The sequence below is a fragment of the Lepidochelys olivacea genome, assembly GCF_965140295.1.
Source record: "Lepidochelys olivacea isolate rLepOli2 genome assembly, chromosome: 12".
NCBI classification, from domain to species: Eukaryota; Metazoa; Chordata; order Testudines; family Cheloniidae; genus Lepidochelys; species Lepidochelys olivacea.
In genome coordinates this window covers 3,844,522-3,865,994 of record NC_140422.1, presented here as the reverse complement: position 1 = coordinate 3,865,994, position 21,473 = coordinate 3,844,522, and the positions used below count along the sequence as shown (strand labels likewise).

Here is a 21,473-nt window from a genome sequence, read left to right as displayed (position 1 = left end):
CTGCTCCGAGGGGGTTGGTTTGGGGGGGCCGGGAACACCTGGGAGCTGAGCACAGGTCTGGGGCTCGTGGGGCTGGTGCCATGGCATGGTTTGCTCGAGGCATGCCCTGCGCCATGTGACTCCCCCCGGCGGACGGTCTCCCCCCGAGAACACAGGTTCACGCCTTGGGGGAAGGGGTCACTGCCACCATGTCCCTCTGCCCGGCTCCCTGCAGCCAGCCCGGCCTCGCCCCTCACGACTTGTGTCGCCCAAGAGTGGGGGGAGGCAGCCGAGCTGGGGCCCAGCTAAGCCTTTGGCCTGAGCGTTTTGAGTGTCCTTCTGCGGCAGAAATGGGCAAGGCCCCCCCTCACCTGGCACCACCCAGCGAGGCCTGGCCCCTGGGCATTTCTGTGGGTCGGTGCGGGGAGGGAGGGGGCAGCAAGGAAGGGCACCCCCAAGACGCCTGTGGCAGAGGCTCTGCTGGCCTGGCAGAGCCCAGCCACCCGGGCAGCGTTAGCCCCCCCACGCGGCGCTCGCAGTTTGACCTGGAGCCACTGGGAGCTGCCTGGGCAGGTGGCGAGATGAGCTTTGCCTCAAGGAAATGCTGAGGCAGCCGTGGATTCCTGCTGGCCCGGGGCCGAGGGCTGCCTGGGCACAGCTAATCCATGTCCTGCTAGTCACAGCAGGAGTCCTCCTGCCGGGGGCCGGCCCGCGGGGGGGGGGGGGGGATACCAGGGCAGGATGGAGGGGCCCCAGCTCTCTGTCCCCCCAGGGGGAGGCAACGGCGCCCCAGCCCAGTGCACGGCCCTGGCAGGAGTTTGTTCCTGGGCTGCAGCTGGGATTCTCCAGGGCAGGTTCACCCCGTTCCCCGGCTCTGGCCCATGGCAGGGGCCGGGGGCTGCTCCTGGCAGGACTGCACTCAAGCGGGTTGGGCAGCGCAGGGCCTGGGAAGCCTAGGGCTGGAGGGAGGAGCGGCCGCTGGGCCCAGAGGGCCAGGGAACGGCTGCTTACCACGGGGAGGGCCCCAAGAAGCAGGGCCCGGCCCCATGCCAGCACCTCTGGGAGAGGCGAGTTCCAGGATCTCCTGCCCTGCTGGGGAAGGCGCCCATCTCCGACTGGCACCTCAGGGCCTTGTGGTGTGATTCATGCCACATCCTTGCACAGGGGGTAGTGATTTATGGCTCCTGAGCCAGTGGGGGAAGGGCACGGGGGCTGGCAGACCCCAGTGCCCTCATGCTGAATGGCACCCAGGCCCGGCGGGTGGGTGTTAACCCTTTCGCAGCTGGGGAGGCGGAAGTCCTGCGCCGTGGGGCAGAGTGCTGCCCAGGGCTGTGCCCAGGGGACATCCGTGGGATGGAGGGGGGGCGTGCCTTGGGCAGCACTCACCTGGTCTGGAATGTGCCCCCGTGGTCTGTAGGGCGCAGCCACTGCCCAGCAGAGAGGCGGGGACCGGGGAGGCGCCATTCCCCTCCTTAGGGGGCAGCCCTGCCCATGGGGTGTTAGCGGCCGCACTGATGCCCCGAGGGCCAGGCAGGCTCCAACCCCTCCCTGCTCGGCATGTTACGGGCCAGGAGCACTCAGGGCTGGAGTCACTAGCATTTCCGCCCGCCCTCCCTAGTTACCCAGGCTTGGGAGTGGGGCAAGCCCTGGGCCCTCTTGGGACCTGCCCCCAGGGCAAGCACAAGAGACGAGCGGGCGCTTTCTAGAAAAGGTTTAATGGCCCATCGCAATATATTAATTTATGATGCATATTTTCATAAAACAATTTAAAAAACCCACTTGATTGGAAGGAAAGGGGCGGGGGGGATGGGTCTGGCCCAGGGGGTGGGGCCCGAGAGGGGCAGTGTCTAGTCATTTGGTTCCCCACGAGGGTGGGGGAGCCCCACAGCCAGGGGAGGGGAAGGGCTCAGCGCTCACGTCTCCACTCCCGGCTGCCACCCTTCCTGTGGCGGGGACAGGGCACCCAGAGGAGGAGACTGGCTGGGGCAGGGCCCGGCTGGCCACCGCTCCCATGCCAGCGAGAGGGGAGGGCAGGCGGGCAGCCCCCAGGCCTGCCACCCAGGTGGTTCCTCTATAGGGTGAGGAGCGTGCCATCCTCCCGCAGACTGCCCCCGCGGCTTCCACTGGCACTGCCCAAAGAGTGCAGGGAGCTGGGCAGCGCCAGGCTCTGCTGGCAGCTCTTGTCCAGGAGGCCGCCGTTGGGGCAGCGGGCGGTGCCATCGCTCTCGATGACCAGGTCCCCCTCCTCGTCGCTCTCGCCCTCGGCCGTGCTGTAGTGGTTCAGGTAGTGGGAGGCGGGGCTGGGCGTGCTGTCCGTCGAGACGCCCGAGCTGCCCGAGGCCTTGCTGCTGCGGATGACGTTGTTGCGCTGGTTGGCCGGCTTGACGGTGACGATGAGGTTGTGGCTGTTGGCCACCATCATGTCCGTCACCTGGTCCAGCGACTTGCCGGCCACGTCGATGCCGTTCACCTCCAGGATCTCGTCACTGACGGCCAGCAGCCCAGTGCTCTCGGCCAGCCCACCCTTCACCAGGCGGGAGATGAAGATGCCGGGCACCTTCTCAACGCCCTGGGGGGCCACACGCACGCTGATGCCGTCGCGGATGTAGAAGCCCAGCGGCTTGTCGGAGCCGTGCTTGTGCAGCCGGACGCGCCGGTGCGTCTCGGGCAGGATGTCCACATCGATGATGGAGGAGATCTGCCGGAAGTCCTGGGGCAGGCCGATCAGCAGCTGTGGCTTGGCCCGGTGGTGCGCTGGCCGCAGCAGCCCCTTCTTCTTCCGCTGCAGGGAGTTGGAGGTGAAGACGCTGGAGTCGGCTTCTGCTGCAGGGAGCAAGGAGAGCACCTGGGTCAGACAGGAACCTGCCGGCCCTGGCCCCGGCCCCTCCTGCCTCCTGGAGACAGCGCCCCAGCCAGGAGGGCCAGCCCCTTGGGCGCCCTGGTCCCACAGCCAGCTGCCCCAATGCAGCAAGCAGTCCACTTCAGGATCTTGACCCAGAGCCCAGGATCACCCATGGCAGAGGCCCCTCCCTGCTTCGGCTTTGCACTCGTCTTCCTGGGTTGTTTTAATGACATGGAACCCCTGGTATCCCAGCCCTGGGCTCCCCCTATTCTGCCGGTGCCCCTCACTCCCGACCCGCAGCCCCCTGCTAGCCCAGCCCTGGGCTCCCCCCTTCTCTGCCGGTGCCCCTCACTCCCGACCCGCAGCCCCCTGCTAGCCCGCCCTGGGCTCCCCCCTACTTTGCCGGTGCCCCTCACTCCCGACCCGCAGCCCCCTGCTAGCCCAGCCCTGGGCTCCCCCCTTCTCTGCCGGTGCCCCTCACTCCCGACCCGCAGCCCCCTGCTAGCCCGCCCTGGGCTCCCCCCTACTCTGCCGGTGCCCCTCACTCCCGACCCGCAGCCCCCTGCTAGCCCAGCCCTGGGCTCCCCCCTACTCTGCCGGTGCCCCTCACTCCTGACCCGCAGCCCCCTGCTAGCCCGCCCTGGGCTCCCCCTATTCTGCCGGTGCCCCTCACTCCCGACCCGCAGCCCCCTGCTAGCCCAGCCCTGGGCTCCCCCCTGCTCTGCCGGTGCCCCTCACTCCCGACCCGCAGCCCCCTTCTAGCCCAGCCCTGGGCTCCCCATACTCTGTTGGTGCCCCTCATTCCCGCCCTGCAGCCCCCTGCTCCCCCACAGGAGGGGTCAGCAGCTTGGCAGCAAGACTCCACGGTGCCATCCCCAGGCGGGGGGCTCTGCCACTGGGCTGAATTGGGGCGGGGGAGCCCTCTGGTCTCTGTCAACCACACCAGCCCCACAGGGACTAGGCAGCTGCTTCTGCTCAGCCCTAGAGCCAGTGTCCCAGCCCCCGCCCCTCCAGCTGGAATCCCCCCATCCCCCACAATAGCCCATAATCTCCACCCGCCATCCTACCTGGAAGAGCCCCTCCCCCACCAAACCCACCCAGCAAGAGCCCCTCTCCCTTCCCCTGCAGGCCTGGAGCCCTCTGATAAGAGCACAGCAACCATGGGGGGAGGGGAAGGACTGGGCTGGGCCCTCGTCACTCTCTGGGATCTCAAGCCCTGCCCCCCTCTTGGGATCCCAGCTCACTGGCCTGTGGGTGGTGACACCTCACTCCCTTCCCACTTGGTGCCCAGCCCCACACCATGGGGAGAGCCGCCTGGCAGGGCTGGAGGAATCCCCAGGACTGATGATACTAAACTGGGAGGAGTGGTAGATACACTGGAGGGGAGGGATAGGATACAGAAGGACCTAGACAAATTGGAGGATTGGGCCAAAAGGAATCTGATGAGGTTCAATAAGGATAAGTGCAGGGTCCTGCACTTAGGATGGAAGAACCCAATGCACAGCTACAGACTAGGGACCGAATGGCTAGGCAGCAGTTCTGCGGAAAAGGACCTAGGGGTGACAGTGGACGAGAAGCTGGATATGAGTCAGCAGTGTGCCCTTGTTGCCAAGAAGGCCAATGGCATTTTGGGATGTATAAGTAGGGGCATAGCGAGCAGATCGAGGGACGTGATCGTCCCCCTCTATTCGACATTGGTGAGGCCTCATCTGGAGTACTGTGTCCAGTTTTGGGCCCCACACTACAAGAAGGATGTGGATAAATTGGAGAGAGTCCAGCGAAGGGCAACAAAAATGATTAAGGGTCTGGAACACATGAGTTATGAGGAGAGGCTGAGGGAGCTGGGATTGTTTAGCCTGCAGAAGAGAAGAATGAGGGGGGATTTGATAGCTGCTTTCAACTACCTGAAAGGGGGTTCCAAAGAGGATGGCTCTAGACTGTTCTCAATGGTAGCAGATGACAGAACGAGGAGTAATGGTCTCAAGTTGCAGTGGGGGAGGTTTAGATTGGATATTAGGAAAAACGTTTTCACTAGGAGGGTGGTGAAACACTGGAATGCGTTACCTAGGGAGGTGGTAGAATCTCCTTCCTTAGAGGTTTTTAAGGTCAGGCTTGACAAAGCCCTGGCTGGGATGATTTAACTGGGGATTGGTCCTGCTTCGAGCAGGGGGTGGGACTAGATGACCTCCTGGGGTCCCTTCCAACCCTGGTATTCTATGAGTCTATGATTGATTCTATGACTGAGCTCTAGGGGTAGCCCCAGGGCCTCTCCCCAAGGCATCGCCACAGAGACACCTGCCTGGCGCATGGCTATCCCTGCCCCAGCTCCAGCACCGTGTGCCCCAGCAGCGCCCCCGGCTGGCTGCCAAGAGCATTGCGGCCCTGCTCAGCACAGTCCCATGGCACCAATCACTCCTTCTGGGCACCAGACAGGCCTGGTGCTGCCCACACGAGCATCACGCCGGCCAGATGCAGAACCCAGGACTGGCCAGGGAGTGCCCAGGCTAGGGGCGACGGCCCCTTCCTGCAGGCCTGGAGAGGGGGCCACATCCTCTGACCCCCAGGGGTCAATGCATATGTCGAGCCGGCAGGCCTCCCACCAGGGGGCCAGCTGTCTGCCCCAAAGCTCCATGGCAACAGGGCTCCAGCCCTGCCCTGGGGCAGAGACTGCTCCTGGGCTGGCCACAGCCGGGCAGCCTCCCTCGGGCTGAAGAGAGGGCACCTGGGGGCGACGGGAGCAGGTTTCCCAGGCTGTGAAATGCTCTGAGCCTTTCGTGACACCCCCGCACTGCCGTGACAGCTCCCCAGGGCACTCACGCGGTGCCAGGCCCGGCTGGTATCACGCGGGCTCCGGGCTGCTATGGCAGGGGGAGGGCAGTGCCATGGGAACGCTGCTATCAGGATTAGCTCCGCCAAGGGGCCAAGCGGCCAGCGAGGGGCAGCTCCTCAGGTCTGCCCGCTGCCGGGCTGGCAAAGGCCCAGGGATGGGGCGAGGGGAGACAGCACCACACAAATGCTCTGCGTGGCCCTCCCCCGGGCTTCACCACCCCACCAAACCCCTCCCTGCTTCTCCTCCCCTCCACCAAGGCCACCCCCCCACAGCACACCCCATCTCCCCAGGTCCTCCCTCCCCACCCTGTCAGGATAGGCCAGGCCAGGCCAGGCCAGCCCACCCACTGATGGGCACAGAGATGCCAGCCCCAGATATCTGCCATGGGCCCCCTTGGCTCACACTCTGGGATGCACCCTTGCCCCTGGGCTCCAGCCCATCCCCTGCTCCCCTCCAACACCAGACTGCCCTCCGCCCCACTGGCTTCTGCTGGGGCAGCCATCAGACCCCGTGCCTGAGAGAGGTAGGAACCCGCATGCCCAGGCCGCCAGCCCCTCCCAATACCCTGCTGCCCCTCCTCGTGCCCTGCCCCCACAGAGGAGCCTGTGCCCATGGCCCCATGGAGTCTGCTGCCCCGTCATGCTCTGCACCCTCGGCTGCCAAAACCCAGGTTATGCCCTTCGCGCTGCTGACCGAAGTCTTAAAGCCCCAAGCCGAGGCCCCCAGGCCACGCTGAGAGCCAGCGCGCCACGCCAGGCCATGGCAGCTGGGAGACGCCAGGCCCGTGCAGGGCCTGCTCACTGGTGCCAGGCACAGAAGCAGGCAGCCTGCGGCTGAGGGTGTTACCACGCCAAGCCTGGCCCTAACACCCCCTCTGCCTGCATGCCCTCCCCTGCCCACATACACCCCCCCCATCATTCCCCTCCCTCACACAGGAGCTGCTGGCTCCCCCCATCCTGTGTGTGTGTGTGGGGGGGTCTCCCTGGGACAGCCCCAGTCCCCCTCCCCAGGCTGACTGGCACAGCAAGGACACCTGCTGCCAGGGCTCAGGGGAGGAGGAGCTCAGGACGCTCTCTACTCAGGGAGGACCTGGCATCGGCCGACTCACTGGCAGCAATTCCCCTCTCCTCCTGCAACAAGCCCAGCTCTGGGGTGCCATGCAGCCTCTGATCAGGGCCCACGCCGAGGACACCCTGCTCTGCCCTGGCCCACTGCTGTCCCTCCCTGCAGCCAGGCAGATGCTGGCACAGCAGTGGGTGAGAGCAGAGGTGGGGCTGTACCCGCCAGTGCTGGGGGAGCAGAGGCGCTGGGCCAGGGGATTACACGGCATGTGCTGGGCTGGGATTAGAGGAATCTGAATAACTCGGCTTTAATCGTACTGTGAGTCATGCCCCTTGGAGTTAACCCTGGAGCTGCCAGCTCCCACAGACCAGGTCATGGCACCTGCATGCCAGCTTGGCCTCTTCCCACTCGAGGAGAGGCCAGGGCTGGCTGGCATGCAGGAGACAGTGGGCACGTTCCCTAGCTCCACTGGTCGCTCCCCCATGCGTGTCCCATGATGCTGGGGGTGCAGATGCTCAGGGCAGTACCACCCAGCGCCCTGAGGGCACCCACAGCAGAGATGGGGAGCCCACCCCTGGGGGTGGATCACCAGAAGGGGCACATCTCTATGCCAGGCCAGGCAGACTGCCGGCTCTCGGCACTGTGGAGCAGTGGACATGCCCCCCAAGACAGCTGACGCCAGCAGGGACAGCACGGGAGCTAACCAGAGACGCTGCCCCGAGCTGCCAGGGCTGGGACTGGCACCAGCTGGCTTGGGGTGCTGGGCAACTGCATTGCGGCTTGCGCTCCCATGACCATGAGATCAAGCCCAAGAGAAGCCAGGGAGAAATGGGCTCCCAGCCCCCTCCCCGCACGGGCATAGAGGAGGGCCCATGGGACAGACAACTTGCAGCCAGCACTTGGCCCCAGCTGGCCACAGCTAGGGATAGGCCCCTGGTGCCTCCAGCCCAGTCCAGGCAGACACCCATCTGCGCTCAGCTTCCCCACGACTCCAGGTGCCCCAATCCCAGTGGCTGCCATTGAGCCCAGGAGGGCAGCCCACCCCACAGCTCATGACACACCGCAGCACCTGGCTGCTCCTTGGAGATGTCCTCTGCAGGCCTCCTCGCGACAGGCCCCGCCAGCCAGCAGGTTTCTTTCGCGAGCACCGCGAAGCTTTGGGCATGGCATTTACGGACAGGTGAGGGGAGGCGAGAGCCTCGGCCGGGTTGGGAAGGGTCAGACCCTGGGGCTGTCCAGACCCAGCCTGTGAGCCCTGCTGGGGACTCCTCCCAGAGATGCCCGGCTGAGCAGCGACCGCCTCTCAGGGCACACGCCCGCCTGCAGGGCTGGTGGCTATAAATATCTCACCGTGCACACACCACACTGTATTTTTAGCCCAGGAAATTCGGCAAGGCCTTTCCCGGCTATTTCTGTGAGTGATTCTCCGCTGTCTGAGTCACCGGTGGATGTGAGCAGCTCAGCACCATCTCCTCCGGGGCAGCTGCCTCTGCACACCTGGGGCAGGCAGACCCCACCACAGAGCAAAGCAGGGCTGCCCAGCTGCCCTGCTGACACAAGCCTGAGGAAGAGGCCGATGATGGAGCCAGAATCCACATGCTCAGAGCCAAGGCCATTTCTTATCAGGCTGCAAGCTGTTCCTTCTGCATTCCCCCCCTGCCCAGAGAACCCCCCTTGGGACTCACCATCCTCAGCAGCTGCCGGCTGAGGGCTCCCGGCCTACAAGGGGGAAGTGCGCAGGTGGCAGGGGGTCCCCACATCACAGAAGCCTTCCTTGGCCACACAGCGGGGTCTCTGCCCCCATCCCGTCATTACTGCCCCAAGCCTGAGCCCAGGGGCTGCTGCAGAGCAGTGCAAGCATCAGTGTGCAGCGGGAGCAGATGGCTGGGCCCGGTTTCTGGTGCGGAGACACAGCTCACTGGGGACGCACACCAACATGGGCTCCGCGCTCCCTGCTGTTTACAGGGGCAGTGCCCAGAGAAGCGTGGCCGAGCGGACAGAGCACAGGGCTGGGACTCAGGAGAGCTGGGCTCTGTTCCTGGCTCTGCCACTGGCCTGCTGGGTGAGCTTGGGAAAGTCACTGCCCCTTTGGTGCCTCAGTTTCCCCATGGGTGAGGGGACGATAGCCACACTGCCTCCTTCGCCATTGGAGAGTCCAAGCTGAGTGGGGGGCAGGGGATGGAGAACAGGAGTACTGGGGCCCCTGGTAACGTTGTCAGGGACCCGGTGGCTCCGACGCTCCCCAGAAGCCAAGCTGCCGGCCCAGCCCTTTGCTACCCGCCTCCATTCCCCACCTGCCTAGCTCCACCAGTGTACCTATGTCACACTTCAGGCAACACACAACATTCCCCCTTGGTGGGTCCAGCAGGGGCACCTGCTCCTGGCTCCTCGGCTGTCACCTTTCTTGGACAGAGACGCGCATCTCTCCACCCACTGACCAGGGTTTTTCCAGGCTGCACAGTTCTCTGCCTACACAGTGCTGTTCCCAGCAAGCCAGACTGTCTAAACAGGCCTTTGATCTCTCTCCCGACACCACGAACAGCTGTAAATTGCCCACAGTGACAAGTCACCATGCAGCCCTTTGTAAGTGAGCACGTTTATTCTTAAGGTGAAAGCACTAGAGAGAAAACAATAATTCTTACACACATCCTAAAAACTTACCCGTGGTCATGCAACAGTCTTATGGGGCCTCTGGAGGGCAAAGCCCCCAACCCTTCCCAGGAAGGATTGGGGCCCCCTTGTACAGAAGGTCTGGTCCGGTCCGGCTGATGGATCAGAAGTAGGCCCTAAGTCAGTTTAAACTCAGGCTATTGATCCAAAAGTCCTTTCTTTGTCTGTTGACCTCCGGAGAATCCAGTCTGAACCGGTGCACGTGAATCTCTCCAGATGGTGGTACCTCTGGAGGGTGGGCGGGGGGGGGGGGGGCTGTTGCAAGCCAAATGAATTTCCCTCATCACCCTGCACTGCTCTTAGTTCATGGGGTGAGCTGTGGCCACTCTCCCCCATGGAAATACAGGCAATCCCTGGCCCACTGTGATGATACGTAAACTTAATACAGTGAGATCTCCCAGTGATACTGCAGGAAATTGCCGTCAGAGCGGTCTTCAGAATGGGGAACAAAGTGGACCCAGGGAGTTTTAGACCAGTCAGGCTAATTTTGATACCAGGAGAGATACTGGAACCAGTTAACAATCAGTCAGTTTGTAAGCACCCGAGGATAATAGGGTTACAAGGAAGAGCCAGCGTGGATTTATTAAGAACAACTCATGTCAAACCAAGCTAATTTCCTTCTTTGACAGGGCAACTGACCTCACTGGATGGGGGCAGCAGTAGATTTAATCTAACTCCATTTTAGTGAGGCTTTTGTCACAGTCCCACGAGACAGTCTCATAAGCAAGCTAGGGAAACGTGGTCTCGATGAAATTACTCCATGGTGGGTGCACAACTGGTTGAAAGGCCAGACTCGAAGAGTCGTTATCGATGGCTCGCTGTCAAACTGGGAGGGCATATTGAGTGGGCTCCCGCAGGGGGTCTGTCCTAGGTCCAGTGCTATTTAGTATTTTCCTTAATGACTCGGATAATGGAGCAGAGAGCATGCCTACAAAAAACAGCAGATGACACCAAGCTGGGAGGGATCACGTGCACTTTGGAGGACAGGGTTAGAATTCAAGACAACCTTGACAAATGGGAGAATTGGGCTGAAAGCAACAAGATGAAATTCAATAGAGACAAGTGGCATGTATTACACATAGGGAGGGAAAAATCTCCAAAGCACCGATATAAAATGGGGAAGACCTGGCTAGGCGGCAGTACCGCTGAAAAGGATCTATGGCTCATAGCAGATTGCAAACTGAATACAGTTATCAATGTGATGCAGTTGCAACAGGCTAACGTCATTCTGGGCTGCACTGGGCGCCACATTTCAGGAAGGACGTGGACAAATTGGAGAGTCCAGAGGACAGCAACAGAAATGATTAAAGGTCTAGAAAACATGACCTATGAGGGAAGATTTTAAAAAATTGGGCTTGGTTAGTTTGGAGAAGAGAAGACTGAGGGGGGACATGATAACAACCTTTTATGTGCTTGAAAATGGTTACAAGGAGGAGGGAGAAAAATCGTTCTCGTTAACCTCTGAGGACAGGACAAGAAGCAATGGGCTTAAATTGCAGCAAGGGCGGTTTAGGTTGGACATTAGGAAAAACTTCCTAACGGTCAGGGTGGTTAAGCACTGGAATAAATTGCCTAGGGAGGTTGTGGAATCTCCATCACTGGGAGGTTTTTAAGAATAAGTTGGACAAACCCCTGTCAAGGTTGCTCTAGGTTCACTCGGCCCTGCCTCAGCGCAGGGGCAGGACTAGGTGACCTCTCGGGGTCCCTTCCAGCCCGACACTTCTGTGATTCTGTCTGCTGCAGCGACAGGAAGCGGGTTCCTCCTCTGTGCAGCAGCTGCCCCTGCATGACTCCTTGGAGGGTTAAAGGAACAGATGGGACAGAAGCAGAGTCAGCTCCATGCCTGGGATAATGCAGGGAGTCACTGAGGGTAGTGCGTGTGTGCGGGAGGGGGGGCTGGAAGGGCAACCTCCAGGACTGTGGGTTCAGGAGGACCCAGCTCATCTCAGATCCCGGCAGAAATAAAACCCCAACTCCTTGGCTCATGGGAGCCCACAGTGCTGCCTCCCCACAGTGAGGAGCCATTGCCCAAGACAGCCAGAGCCTGCCCCTGGCCTCCTGGGGGTAAGCGCGTCCCGCCCAGCAATACCGCTTCCAACAGCATGCACACAGGCCAGTTTACAGCCAGGCTGGCACCTGGGAGTGCCGAAGTACACAGCCCTCAGCAGCAGTCCTGGGCTTTGCAGAACACCAGGCGTGTGATGGCATGCGTCACCCTGAGCAATACACACCCCCCGCCCTCAGCCCAAGCCCCAGCCAGACCTAGGGCGCTGGCCCAGCTGAGCAAGAGGGGACCCAGGCAAGTGGAGAACTCTGAGTCTCACCCTCCCTGCCCTGGACTCCAACACGTCTCAGCAGGACCTCTCTCCAAGGGGTGCCAGGGAAGGTCTCCATGGCTGGTGCCCCACCCTGGCCTCAGATAGCAGGGGCCCACCCCTCGCTCAGAGCCCAACCACCCATCAGCCCCTTGTTGGTGACCAAGAACGTCAGAAACCGAACCCGAGGCTCCTTGCTGGGCAGGCTGGCAGGGCGGGGGATGAAGCTAGCCCTGCCCCTGCTGTGCAGTCTCTAGGCTGGGCCGTCCAGCACCTGGCCCTGGACGTACAGTCAGAAGCGTGAAGAATTTGGGATTCTCCCCACAATAAATCGTTCACTAGCTGCCAGCACAGAATCCCCTGTCCCCCCTCCCCATGAACAGAGCAGCACAGTGGGGGCAGAGAAGCACGGCCCCAGAAGGAAGTTCCCCCCCCCCAACACTTCCCTTTCCTACAGTTCAGCGCCCTCCAGCCCTTAGTTCCTGCACTAATTCCCAAACAGTCGCTTCCCATCAGTGGCCTAGGCTCACACACAGAGTCCTCAGCATAAGCCAGACCAAGGGAGGGAAGGGGAGCGACCCCAGATGAAGCAGGTCTGGCTCCATCCCTCCCCAGCCTGCACATCCCGGTTCGTTATCCTATGCCTCTACGGCACCTGCTCCCCCACCCCCCGAAACGCAGCCCACCTGGGGTGGGACGTGACACAGCAGTGTGGACAGGGGAGTCCTGCACCCTACCGGAGCCGCCGGGGGGGAGGTGGGGGGGTGTCTTGGCAGGTAGGAGGCGGCGGGGAGGTAAGGGGTAGCTCAGTGGTTTGAGCATTGGCCTGCTAAACCCAGGGTTGTGAGGTGAATCCTTGAGGGGGCCATTTAGGGATCTAGGGCAAAAATGGGGGATTGGCCCTGCTTTGAGCAGAGGATTGGACTAGATGACCCTCTGAGGTCCCTCCCAACCCTGATATTCTAGGAAACCCAGGCTGGGATCCAGAACTCAGTGCAGGCTGCAATTTAAGGGCTGTGCTGTGGGTCTCCGAGCCTCTGTTTTAGGACTTGTCCTGCCCCCAGGGAACACACTCAGGCCTGACACCCCGCCCTCCCCCCCACACTCAGGCAGCCCCACGCTCGCCCTGTCTCCCTTCCAGCCACTGGCTGGGCCCCGGAGCTCTGTAGGATCACAGGCTGTGGGGGCCCTGCTGCAGTTTTGCACAGCGTCCCCCCCGCAAGGGGCCTGAGGCTGGGGGCCCCTGCATGCCAATCCCATGCTCTGCTCACAGGACAGGCTGGCTTTGCCAAGGGAGGGCTGCATGACAGCTGGACTCTTCCTCCAGGCCTGGGCTGGAGACCAGCAGGTGGGTCGGCTGCCGGAAAGCGGCACTGCTCTCCCCAAGCAGGTCAGAGCCAGACTCTTGGCAAGCCCCCCAGACCCAGTCCCCACTGTCAGGCCCCTTCTTTCATGCTAGCTCCCAGGAGGAAGTGGGAAGAGCCTAGGCAGAGGCAGGGCAGACACAGCTTTGGGGTTAGGCGGTGGCTTCTGGCAGTGCCCCCCCCTCACTGTCCTGCCTGCCAGCGCAGGGGAGCGTCGGCTCCTTTCTAGTCAGTGCTTCAGGATGGGCAGAAACAGAGGAGAGGGGTGGTTACCCAAGGGCCCCTCCCGTCTGACGCCCCTGGGACTTGGGGGTCCCTCTGCCATCTCAGCCTCGGCAGAGGTGCCCCGGACTGGGAGGGCCCTAGAACCAGATCCTCCAGGACCTCTGGGGCGCTCCCAGAGCCCGGCTCTCCGACATGAGGGCAGCACCCCCGTCCCAACCTTTGCTCAGGGGCGGGGGACGCACACACACAGACCCTGGGGCAGACCCAAGCCGGTCTCCTTTTCCCTGCCCAGGACGCTGTCCCTTGGGGGCCTGCCCTCCAGCCAGCTGGTGCCAGATCCTCAGCCCCCCATCTGCCAAGAGCATCACTAGTGGGGCCTAGGCATGAGCCCCTCTGGGAAGGGGGGCCCAGGGGACGCTGCCTTCATCTGGGCCAGCTTTAGCTCCCGCCCAGCCTGGAGGTGAACCGGATCCTGTTAAAACCCCACATCAGCAGCTCCCAGACATCTCGCCCCCCATTGGCCGGCTGCCTGCTTCAGGGACAGCCAGCCTAGAAACCCTGCGGAGCAGTTTGTTTTTACCAGGGCATCCAGCCAGACTCCCCCACACCCCCCGCCCCACCTTTTATCTTGGCTGCTCAGAGCACCCGGCCGACGCAGCCAGCACCATGCAGGCAGACAGACCCCTGGGCCGTGCTCTAGACCTGGGCAGAGTTTCCCATGCCTTCCCACTGGCTGCGCTCTCAGGGCTTTCCCAGAGCAGGCAGCTCAGCCCTCCTGGCTTCAGCTCGAGCAATAGTGCTGGTTAGGGGGTGGCAGCGTGGGGAGCAGGGCTTGGCGGCAGCGTGCATGGCAGAGCTCCATGGCAGCAAGATGGGATCATCAGCCCACGGCCTGCTCCCAAGCCAGTGCTACAGACAGCAGCCGCCAGACACTGGGTTTTAGGTCTGTTCACCCACAGACACAAACGCGTGACTGTCATTTAAAACGAAGTCCCCACCCAGCTCCCGCTTGGTGCGGCTGGAAGCCTGGGCCTGGCAGCCTGGGCCTGGCTGTGCCTGCATTCCTGGGAAGCGGACGGCTGCTTTAGTGCCTAGAGCCCAGGGACCAGAGTTGGCAGCTCCTTGATCGGGGGAAGTCACTGCCCCTCTCTGTGCCTCAGTTTCCCTGACCCGGGAAACAGGGCCAGCCTCACCTCATCAGGGTTTGGATTGGCTTAGATGGTAGGGGCTAAAGAAGGGCCAAGGATTAGACATGGGCTCTGTCTTTTGCGCGTCCTGGGCTCTGATCCTGCAGCGATCTGCCAATAATTTTCCTCTCCCTCCATGGCTGGTAGTAAGCTCCCACCCAGAAACGTGCACACTGGGCAGAGGAGGATCAAACCCTTCTCAGCCACCCCACAGGACAAACAGGCTGAGACCAGGGGCACTCCCCAGAGGGGTTAGGACCTGGCTCTCGATGAGTATTCAGGTCCGAGAGAGTGAACAGCTCAGGGCTGCGTGGAGACCTGAGAGGAGCAGGTGTCTCCTCCCTCCAGTTCGAGAGCACCGATGCCAGAGGCAGATGAACAGGTGGCTTCGGGAGCCCTTTAGAATTTTTTTTTTTTTTTTAGAATATCAGGGTTGGAGGGGACCCCAGGAGGTCATCTAGTCCAACCCCCTGCTCAAAGCAGGACCAACCTCCAATTTCTGCCCCAGATCCCTAAATGGCCCCCTCAAGGATTGAACTCACAACCCTGGGTTTAGCAGGCCAATGCTCAAACCACTGAGCTATCCCTTCCCGCCCCGTACATGACAGCAGGGGAATCCCCAGCCCTCCAGTTGGTTTGGGGCATCATTCTTACCAAGGGGCTCCACAGGGCACCAGCAAAGCACTCCATCGGCATGAGCAGGGATGATGTTTGGCAACTCACTAGGCAACACTTCCAGAGAGCGGCACTCCAACCAGTGCCGGGGCACAGCCCTAGAGGGCCTGTGCTGCCCCTGAGAGCGGGCAGCCGCTACCGCTACTGGCCACGTGTGGTCTGTAAAGACTCACACGCGTGTTAGCCAGAATCATGATGTTTGCCCAGGACTAAATCTAGTTTACACTCAGTCTCACAATCTGCTGACTAATCCTCCCTGCAGTGGTGATTGGATATGGTCGCCTCCACTTCCTGTCCTAAACTGCTGGTACAATTAAGTACAGCTTGTTCCACCCCAGAGGAAGCTGCACTTCAGCAGCGACCGGTCACCCTAGCACCTGCATGCATGTGACCATTGGAAGCACTCAGAGATCCTTCCGCATGAAAGAAGTTATAGGCATGCAGCAGATTCCGAGAGGTTCACATGTATTTCACTTTTTGTTCTTATGATCTGCCTATATGGGTAATGAAAGTAGTTTCCCTACCCAGGGAACATTCACCCATCTCTGAGGTGGAACACCGCCACTGCTCAGCAGCACGCAGCATCACCGCACATCGCGGCAAGAAGCGAAGACTCTGGTATTTCTTCTGTTGAAACTTAACTAGTTTCACCCATTCCACAGAGAACTCAGTCTGTCCCGCAATACACTGCAAGGGCTTTAATCTGTGGCCTCACACACCAGAGCCATCTCTCCCAGCACACACAACCATTAAATAAGGCCCAGCGCAGGAGGGAGAGCACAGGCAGAACCCCTCAGACACTTTGCAGTTGGCCCGTTTGTTGGATGGGAACGATGCATCAATGCAGTTTGTGAGATGGGCGACAACTTCTGCATTTTGTTAACGATTCCTCCACGCCTCCCTGTCCTAGGCTGCCGGGCCCTGCTCGAGTCCTGGGAGAGAGCCATGGCTTAAGGAACTCTCGCAAGCTGCTAAGAAAAGCCTCTAGGATTTTGGTATTGCTACCTTATAAAGCTCCAAGATAAACAGGCTCTGCTCCAGCTCCTATGGAGCCAGGCTGGGTGGGCAAATCCAGCTCCAGGGCTGCAGACATAGTGACAGCCCTTGCTTTCAATGGGAAGAGAAAGCAACTTCAGCTTGCAAAGCCCCTGAGCCTGCCAACGGGGCTGGGTTGACAGCCAGGCCTCAGAGGTCAGTGCAGTTCCAGGACCAGCACTAGGGGACACAGCTGCACTCACTAGGGAGAGTGCTACATACTGTATTCTTAATAGGTCCTAGACAAACTTTCCCTAGAGCCACGCTTTCAGCAATCCTGGGATAGGTTTAAGGAATAAACCGATTCCTTGAGCATCCAGAGGATTCTCCTTCTTCGACTATAACGATTTGATAACAGGTCAGATCACAGCAGGCTCTCCCACCCCCAAATGCAAGATAAGGAAAAGGCACAGCCAGACCCCCCACCCCAAAATCACTTCTCCCATCTAGGCCATTATGATAGGCAGAGCAGCTGCACAGTTAAAGTCCACCCAGCCACCCCTCCCACTGGGCCACAAGTCACCATCAAAGCAAAAGAACCATCAGAGCTAACAGTTCCCATCAGAGCCAGGGCATAAAATTCACTGGTTGATCACACGTGCCATCTGGCTCTGCTCTCTCGTGCAGCAAGAGGTCCCGACACTGGTTGTGTACCGGCACCTGTAACACACAGCTGAAGGGGCTGGGCACCAACATACTGCAGAGTTATCACAAAACACAGGCTGCTGCTGGTCTGATGTTTCGTGCTCTGGAATAGCAGGTCAACGCGATCCACTCCTCACTTTCCCCTTGGAGGGAGCTCTCAGTCAGGAAAGGAACCTGAGGCCAACATGGGCGGCCGACAGCATCCTGCGCTGGCCCCACTGGCCCAGACTTACCCCTCTTCTGGATGATGATCCTGAGCAGCGGGCTAGCGGAGGAGAGAGCTTTGTGGTAGTTATCGTCATTGTTGATGGGCAGCAAGTCCCCGTGAACGTCCGTGTACCCCAACAACACATCCACGCAGGGGATCTGATGGACCGTCTGGATCAGCTGGCAGAACTCCTGGAAGCCGCCCACGCTGGAGCGCTTCACGGCAAAGCGGCGGAACTCGGCGTCAAACTGGGGGCAGAGAAGAGGGGTCAGGGCCAGAGACCAGCATAGGAGCCAGGGGGCTCAGCCTCAGCTCTGCCCCACAATTGGCTTCGCGTCCAGCCCATAGGGGATCAGTCGGGGCTCTCACCAGCCGAGATGGCCAGGGCTTGGTGTCTGCACATACATGGAATGAGGTCAGACTACACACAGCCCACTGGGTCCCCCACACCGACTCCTTCCCCAGGAGCCATGAGCGTCACCCCGGCACCCTCACCCCTCCAGGGGGCTCCTTCCCACCCCACACTGACTGACTCGCTGCTGCATCGGGGCACCCTCTGGCCCATATGGGGTCCAGAGCCCACGGATCTGCCTGGACCTAGCGTGTGGGCTGAGGAGTCAGACCCATGGGAAGACAGGTGCCACTGGGAATGCCAGGTGGCACCGCAGGTCAGAGGGAAGCTCCGAGGTGCAAGGAGCCCTGAACAGGGTCACATAGCCAAGTCGCGCCCTAAGCACTGCCTTCGCACTCGGCCAGTTCTAGCCACCGTGTGTTCACCATTGCAGGGGGCTATGGAAAGCCCCTTGCCCAGCATCACTTTGCAAGGCAGAGAAAGCAGACCTGGGTCACCTATAACTTGGCTGCCACACAGGAAGGGACGCAAAAGCCTCCTCTGCGTCCCCTCACTCCCTGGTAAGCCATGCTTACCCAGTAGCCAGGGCTCCACTTCCACCGTGGGGTTTACAGAGGCCCCCCCTTACCAACTGTAAGCCTGACACATGCAAGCAGCAGGTCAACGCACGCCGGTGCCAGGAGGCAATTCCACAGTCACGTTTCCACGAGGAGCTGCTGCCTACTAGAGTCTCCGAGTGGAAAGGTTAAAATCCATCCGGGGAGACGACTGCCAGGAGAGCCAAGCCCCCAGGTGTCCCCTCCATCCCACGCCTCCTCCAGCGACGCCCCAGACCAGAGGCAACAATAAAAAGTCTACCCCGCAACTTCAGCCGCGACGGCGTGACGACTGGGCAGACCCGCCGCGCTGCGGCCCCGGGGACACTCCGGGTGGTGGCACCACTCAGCCCGGGCTGGCAGAATAAAGGCTTAATTGGGGGGTGCAAGAGAACTTCCCTGTCCTAGGCCGCAGGGGAGGCTGCATATCCAGCCCCTCATCTCTCCGCAGACAACCCAGGCCCTTGGCCCAGCAACCGCCCTCATTCCTGCTCCCCTCAGAAAAACCAGCCCCCCGCCAGGAGACCAAGAGACCCCGATGAGACGCCAGGGGCGGCCCTGCAGGCGCCAGCCAGACTCCAGCGGGCACAGATGCCAGAGGAGAAGCCAGGTGGATTCCGGGGGCGCCCAGCCGGGAACCTGCTTCTCTTCCCGCCGGCCAGAGACGGAAAGTTTCCGGCCCGCGCAAGCCCAGCGGATCGGCCGGTCCCTCCGCCAGCTCCACAGGCGGGGCCCTTCCTCGCGCAGCCCCCGGGCGTCCCGGGGACCGACGCTGGAGCGGCCGCCCTGCAAGGCGGCAGCGCGGTTCCGCTGCATCGCTGCATCACCTGCCGGCTACTGCGAGGGCTCCGCGCTGCACAGGGCAGCCGAGCCAGCCCCCTGCCTCCCCCGGGACGGGACACGGGCTCGGGCGATCCTGCCCCTGCCCTGAAGGGCGACTGGAGCCCCCGGGCTGCAGCTCCGTGCACGGAATAACCCGCCGGCCCCGGCGTCCGCCAGAGCGGTGGATGCGCGGGCGGACTTGGCGGCAGCCGGAGCGCGCCCGTCCTGCCCCGGCTGCAGCCCCGGGCCGCGCGGGACCCCCTGCGACAGGGACCCGGGGCCTCCCCCGGGGCGGGCGGCGCGGGCAGAGGCTTACCTTGCTCTTGACCTCGATGACGGGCTCCGGGCTCCGCGCCGGGGTGCGATGGTGCTTGGCCATGCTGGGCCGAGCTGGGCCGGGCCGGGCCCGGCTGCTCCTCCCGCCCCGCCGCCTGCCCGCCCCGCACTGGCTGCGGCTCCTGCGGCCACGGGGGGCTGTCACCGGCCGTGACGTCATCCCGAGCAGGTTAGGGGCCGCCACGGGATTGGTGGAGGCCGGGCCCGGGGGCGGGCTCAGAACGTCCCCTGCGTCTGGATGGAAGATTGCTGACAACGTCGCCTAGGTAACTGGGGCGGGAGCGCTCCAAGGTGTAGTATCGGGATCTGAAGGTCGGGGGGGGGGGCCGTGCCCCGGGGGACTCAGGGGAGGAGCGTGTCGGGGGGGGGGCCGTGCCCCGGGGGGCGCAGGGGAGGAGCGTGGCCGGGGGGCCGTGCCCCGGGGGGCTCAGAGGAGGAGCGTGTCCAGGTGGGCCGTGCCCCGGGGGGCTCAGGGGAGGAGAGTGTCCAGGTGGGCCGTGCCCCGGGGGGCTCAGGGGAGGAGAGTGTTGGGGGGGGGCCGTGCCCGGGGGGCGCAGGGGAGGAGCGTGGCCGGGGGGCCGTGCCCCGGGGGGCGCAGGGGAGGAGAGTGTCGGGGGGGGCCGTGCCCCGGGGGGCGCAGGGGAGGAGCGTGGGCGGGGGGGGGCCGTGCCCCGGGGGGCTCAGGGGAGAAGAGTGTCGGGGGGGGGCCGTGCCCGGGGGGCGCAGGGGAGGAGAGTGTCGGGGGGGGGCCGTGCCCGGGGGGCGCAGGGGAGGAGAGTGTCGGGGGGGGGGGCCGTGCCCCGGGGGCGCAGGGGAGGAGCGTGCCCGGGGGGGGGCCGTGCCCGGGGGGCGCAGGGGAGGAGCGTGGCCGGGGGGGGCCGTGCCCGGGGGGCGCAGGATTCAGAGGCTGCGAGTTATCTCGGCCCGTAGTGCAGGGCTCCAGCAATATTCGGGGCATGGGGGCCCAGCTCCACCAGTGTTTAGGGCTCCGCCTGCCGCCCCCAAGTGTCCCCCTCGGCCCCCACTTGCTGCCCCCGCGCATCTCTCCTGGGGCCCCAGGGCGTCCCTCTCTCAGCCCTGCAGCTCCAGGCGCTGCCTCTGCTCGCTCCGGGCGTCAGCTGCCACCGCAGGGTCCTAGCGCCCCCAGCACCGTGCCAGGGCAGGCAGCCCTGGCCCTCCCGGCACCCTCCACCAGCACAGGGGGCCTCCCGCCTGCAGTCACCACTTCTGCCCCACGCTGGGCAAGGGGCAACCCCATCCCCCACCCCAACCCTCTTCCTAGCCCTGAGCCCCTCGCACACCCCAAACCCCTCATCCCCAGCCAGAGCCTTCATCCCCAGGCACCCTAACTCTCTGCCTGAGCTCCTCCTCATCCCCAGCCCCACACCCCAGCCCTCACCCCGCACCTCAACCCTCTGCCTGAGCCCCTCCCACACCCCAACCCCTGATCACCAGCCCCACGCCACAGCCCTCACCCCACACCTCAACCCTCTGCCTGAGCCCCTCCCACACCCCAAACCCCTCATCCCCAGCCCCACGCCACAGCCCTCACCCCACACCTCAACCCTCTGCCTGAGCCCTTCCCACACCCCAAACCCCTCATCCCCAGCCCCACGCCACAGCCCTCACCCCGCACCTCAACCCTCTGCCTGAGCCCTTCCCACACCCCAAACCCCTCATCCCCAGCCCCACACCACAGCCCTCACCCCGCACCTCAACCCTCTGCCTGAGCCCTTCCCACACCCCAATCCCCTCATCCCCAGCCCCACACCACAGCCCTCACCCCGCACCTCAACCCTCTGCCTGAGCCCTTCCCACACCCCAAACCCCTCATCCCCAGCCCCACGCCACAGCCCTCACCCTGCACCTCAACCCTCTGCCTGAGCCCTTCCCACACCCCAAACCCCTCATCCCCAGCCCCACGCCACAGCCCTCACCCCGCACCTCAACCCTGTGACATTACCCCTTCCACACCCCAAACCCCTCATCACCAGCCCCACCCCACAGTCCTCACCCCATACTGCAACCCTCTGCCTGAGCCCCTCCCACACCCCAAACCCCTCATCACCAGCCCCACGCCCCACATGGTTAGTTTTCAATATGCCACAGAGTCTTTTATTGACAACACATAAGTGCCTCACATCATATCAGCTGGGCGGGAATCTCAAACTTCATTGCACCGCGACCCCCTTCTGACAACAAAAATTACTGCATGAACCCAGGACAGGGGAATGAAGCCTGAGCCTGTCCGAGCCCCGTGGCCCAGGGTGTGTGTGTGGGGGGGGGGGGCAAAGCCCAAGTCCCACCGCCCCATGCGGGGTGTGTGGGGA

At 62.7% G+C, this 21,473-nt stretch overlaps 1 protein-coding gene across 2 annotated transcripts; it reads right to left on the bottom strand.

Moving 5' to 3' along the window:
* Positions 1–1,694: 1,694 nt before the first annotated feature.
* PARD6A (par-6 family cell polarity regulator alpha) lies at positions 1,695–19,265 on the bottom strand. Of its 2 annotated transcripts, none has more exons than XM_084645076.1 (3): positions 19,124–19,265; positions 17,063–17,285; positions 1,695–2,799 (listed from the first exon to the last, which is right to left on the bottom strand). In XM_084645076.1, exons 1-3 carry the CDS (start codon positions 19,184–19,186, stop codon positions 2,051–2,053), a joined length of 1,035 nt encoding a protein of 344 aa, XP_084501202.1. In that variant the 5' UTR covers positions 19,187–19,265; the 3' UTR covers positions 1,695–2,050. The 2 variants fall into 2 exon arrangements, with proteins under 2 accessions (XP_084501202.1, XP_084501201.1); XM_084645075.1 differs by having other exon boundaries at positions 1,698–2,802.
* Between the last annotated feature and the right edge of the window lie 2,208 nt (positions 19,266–21,473).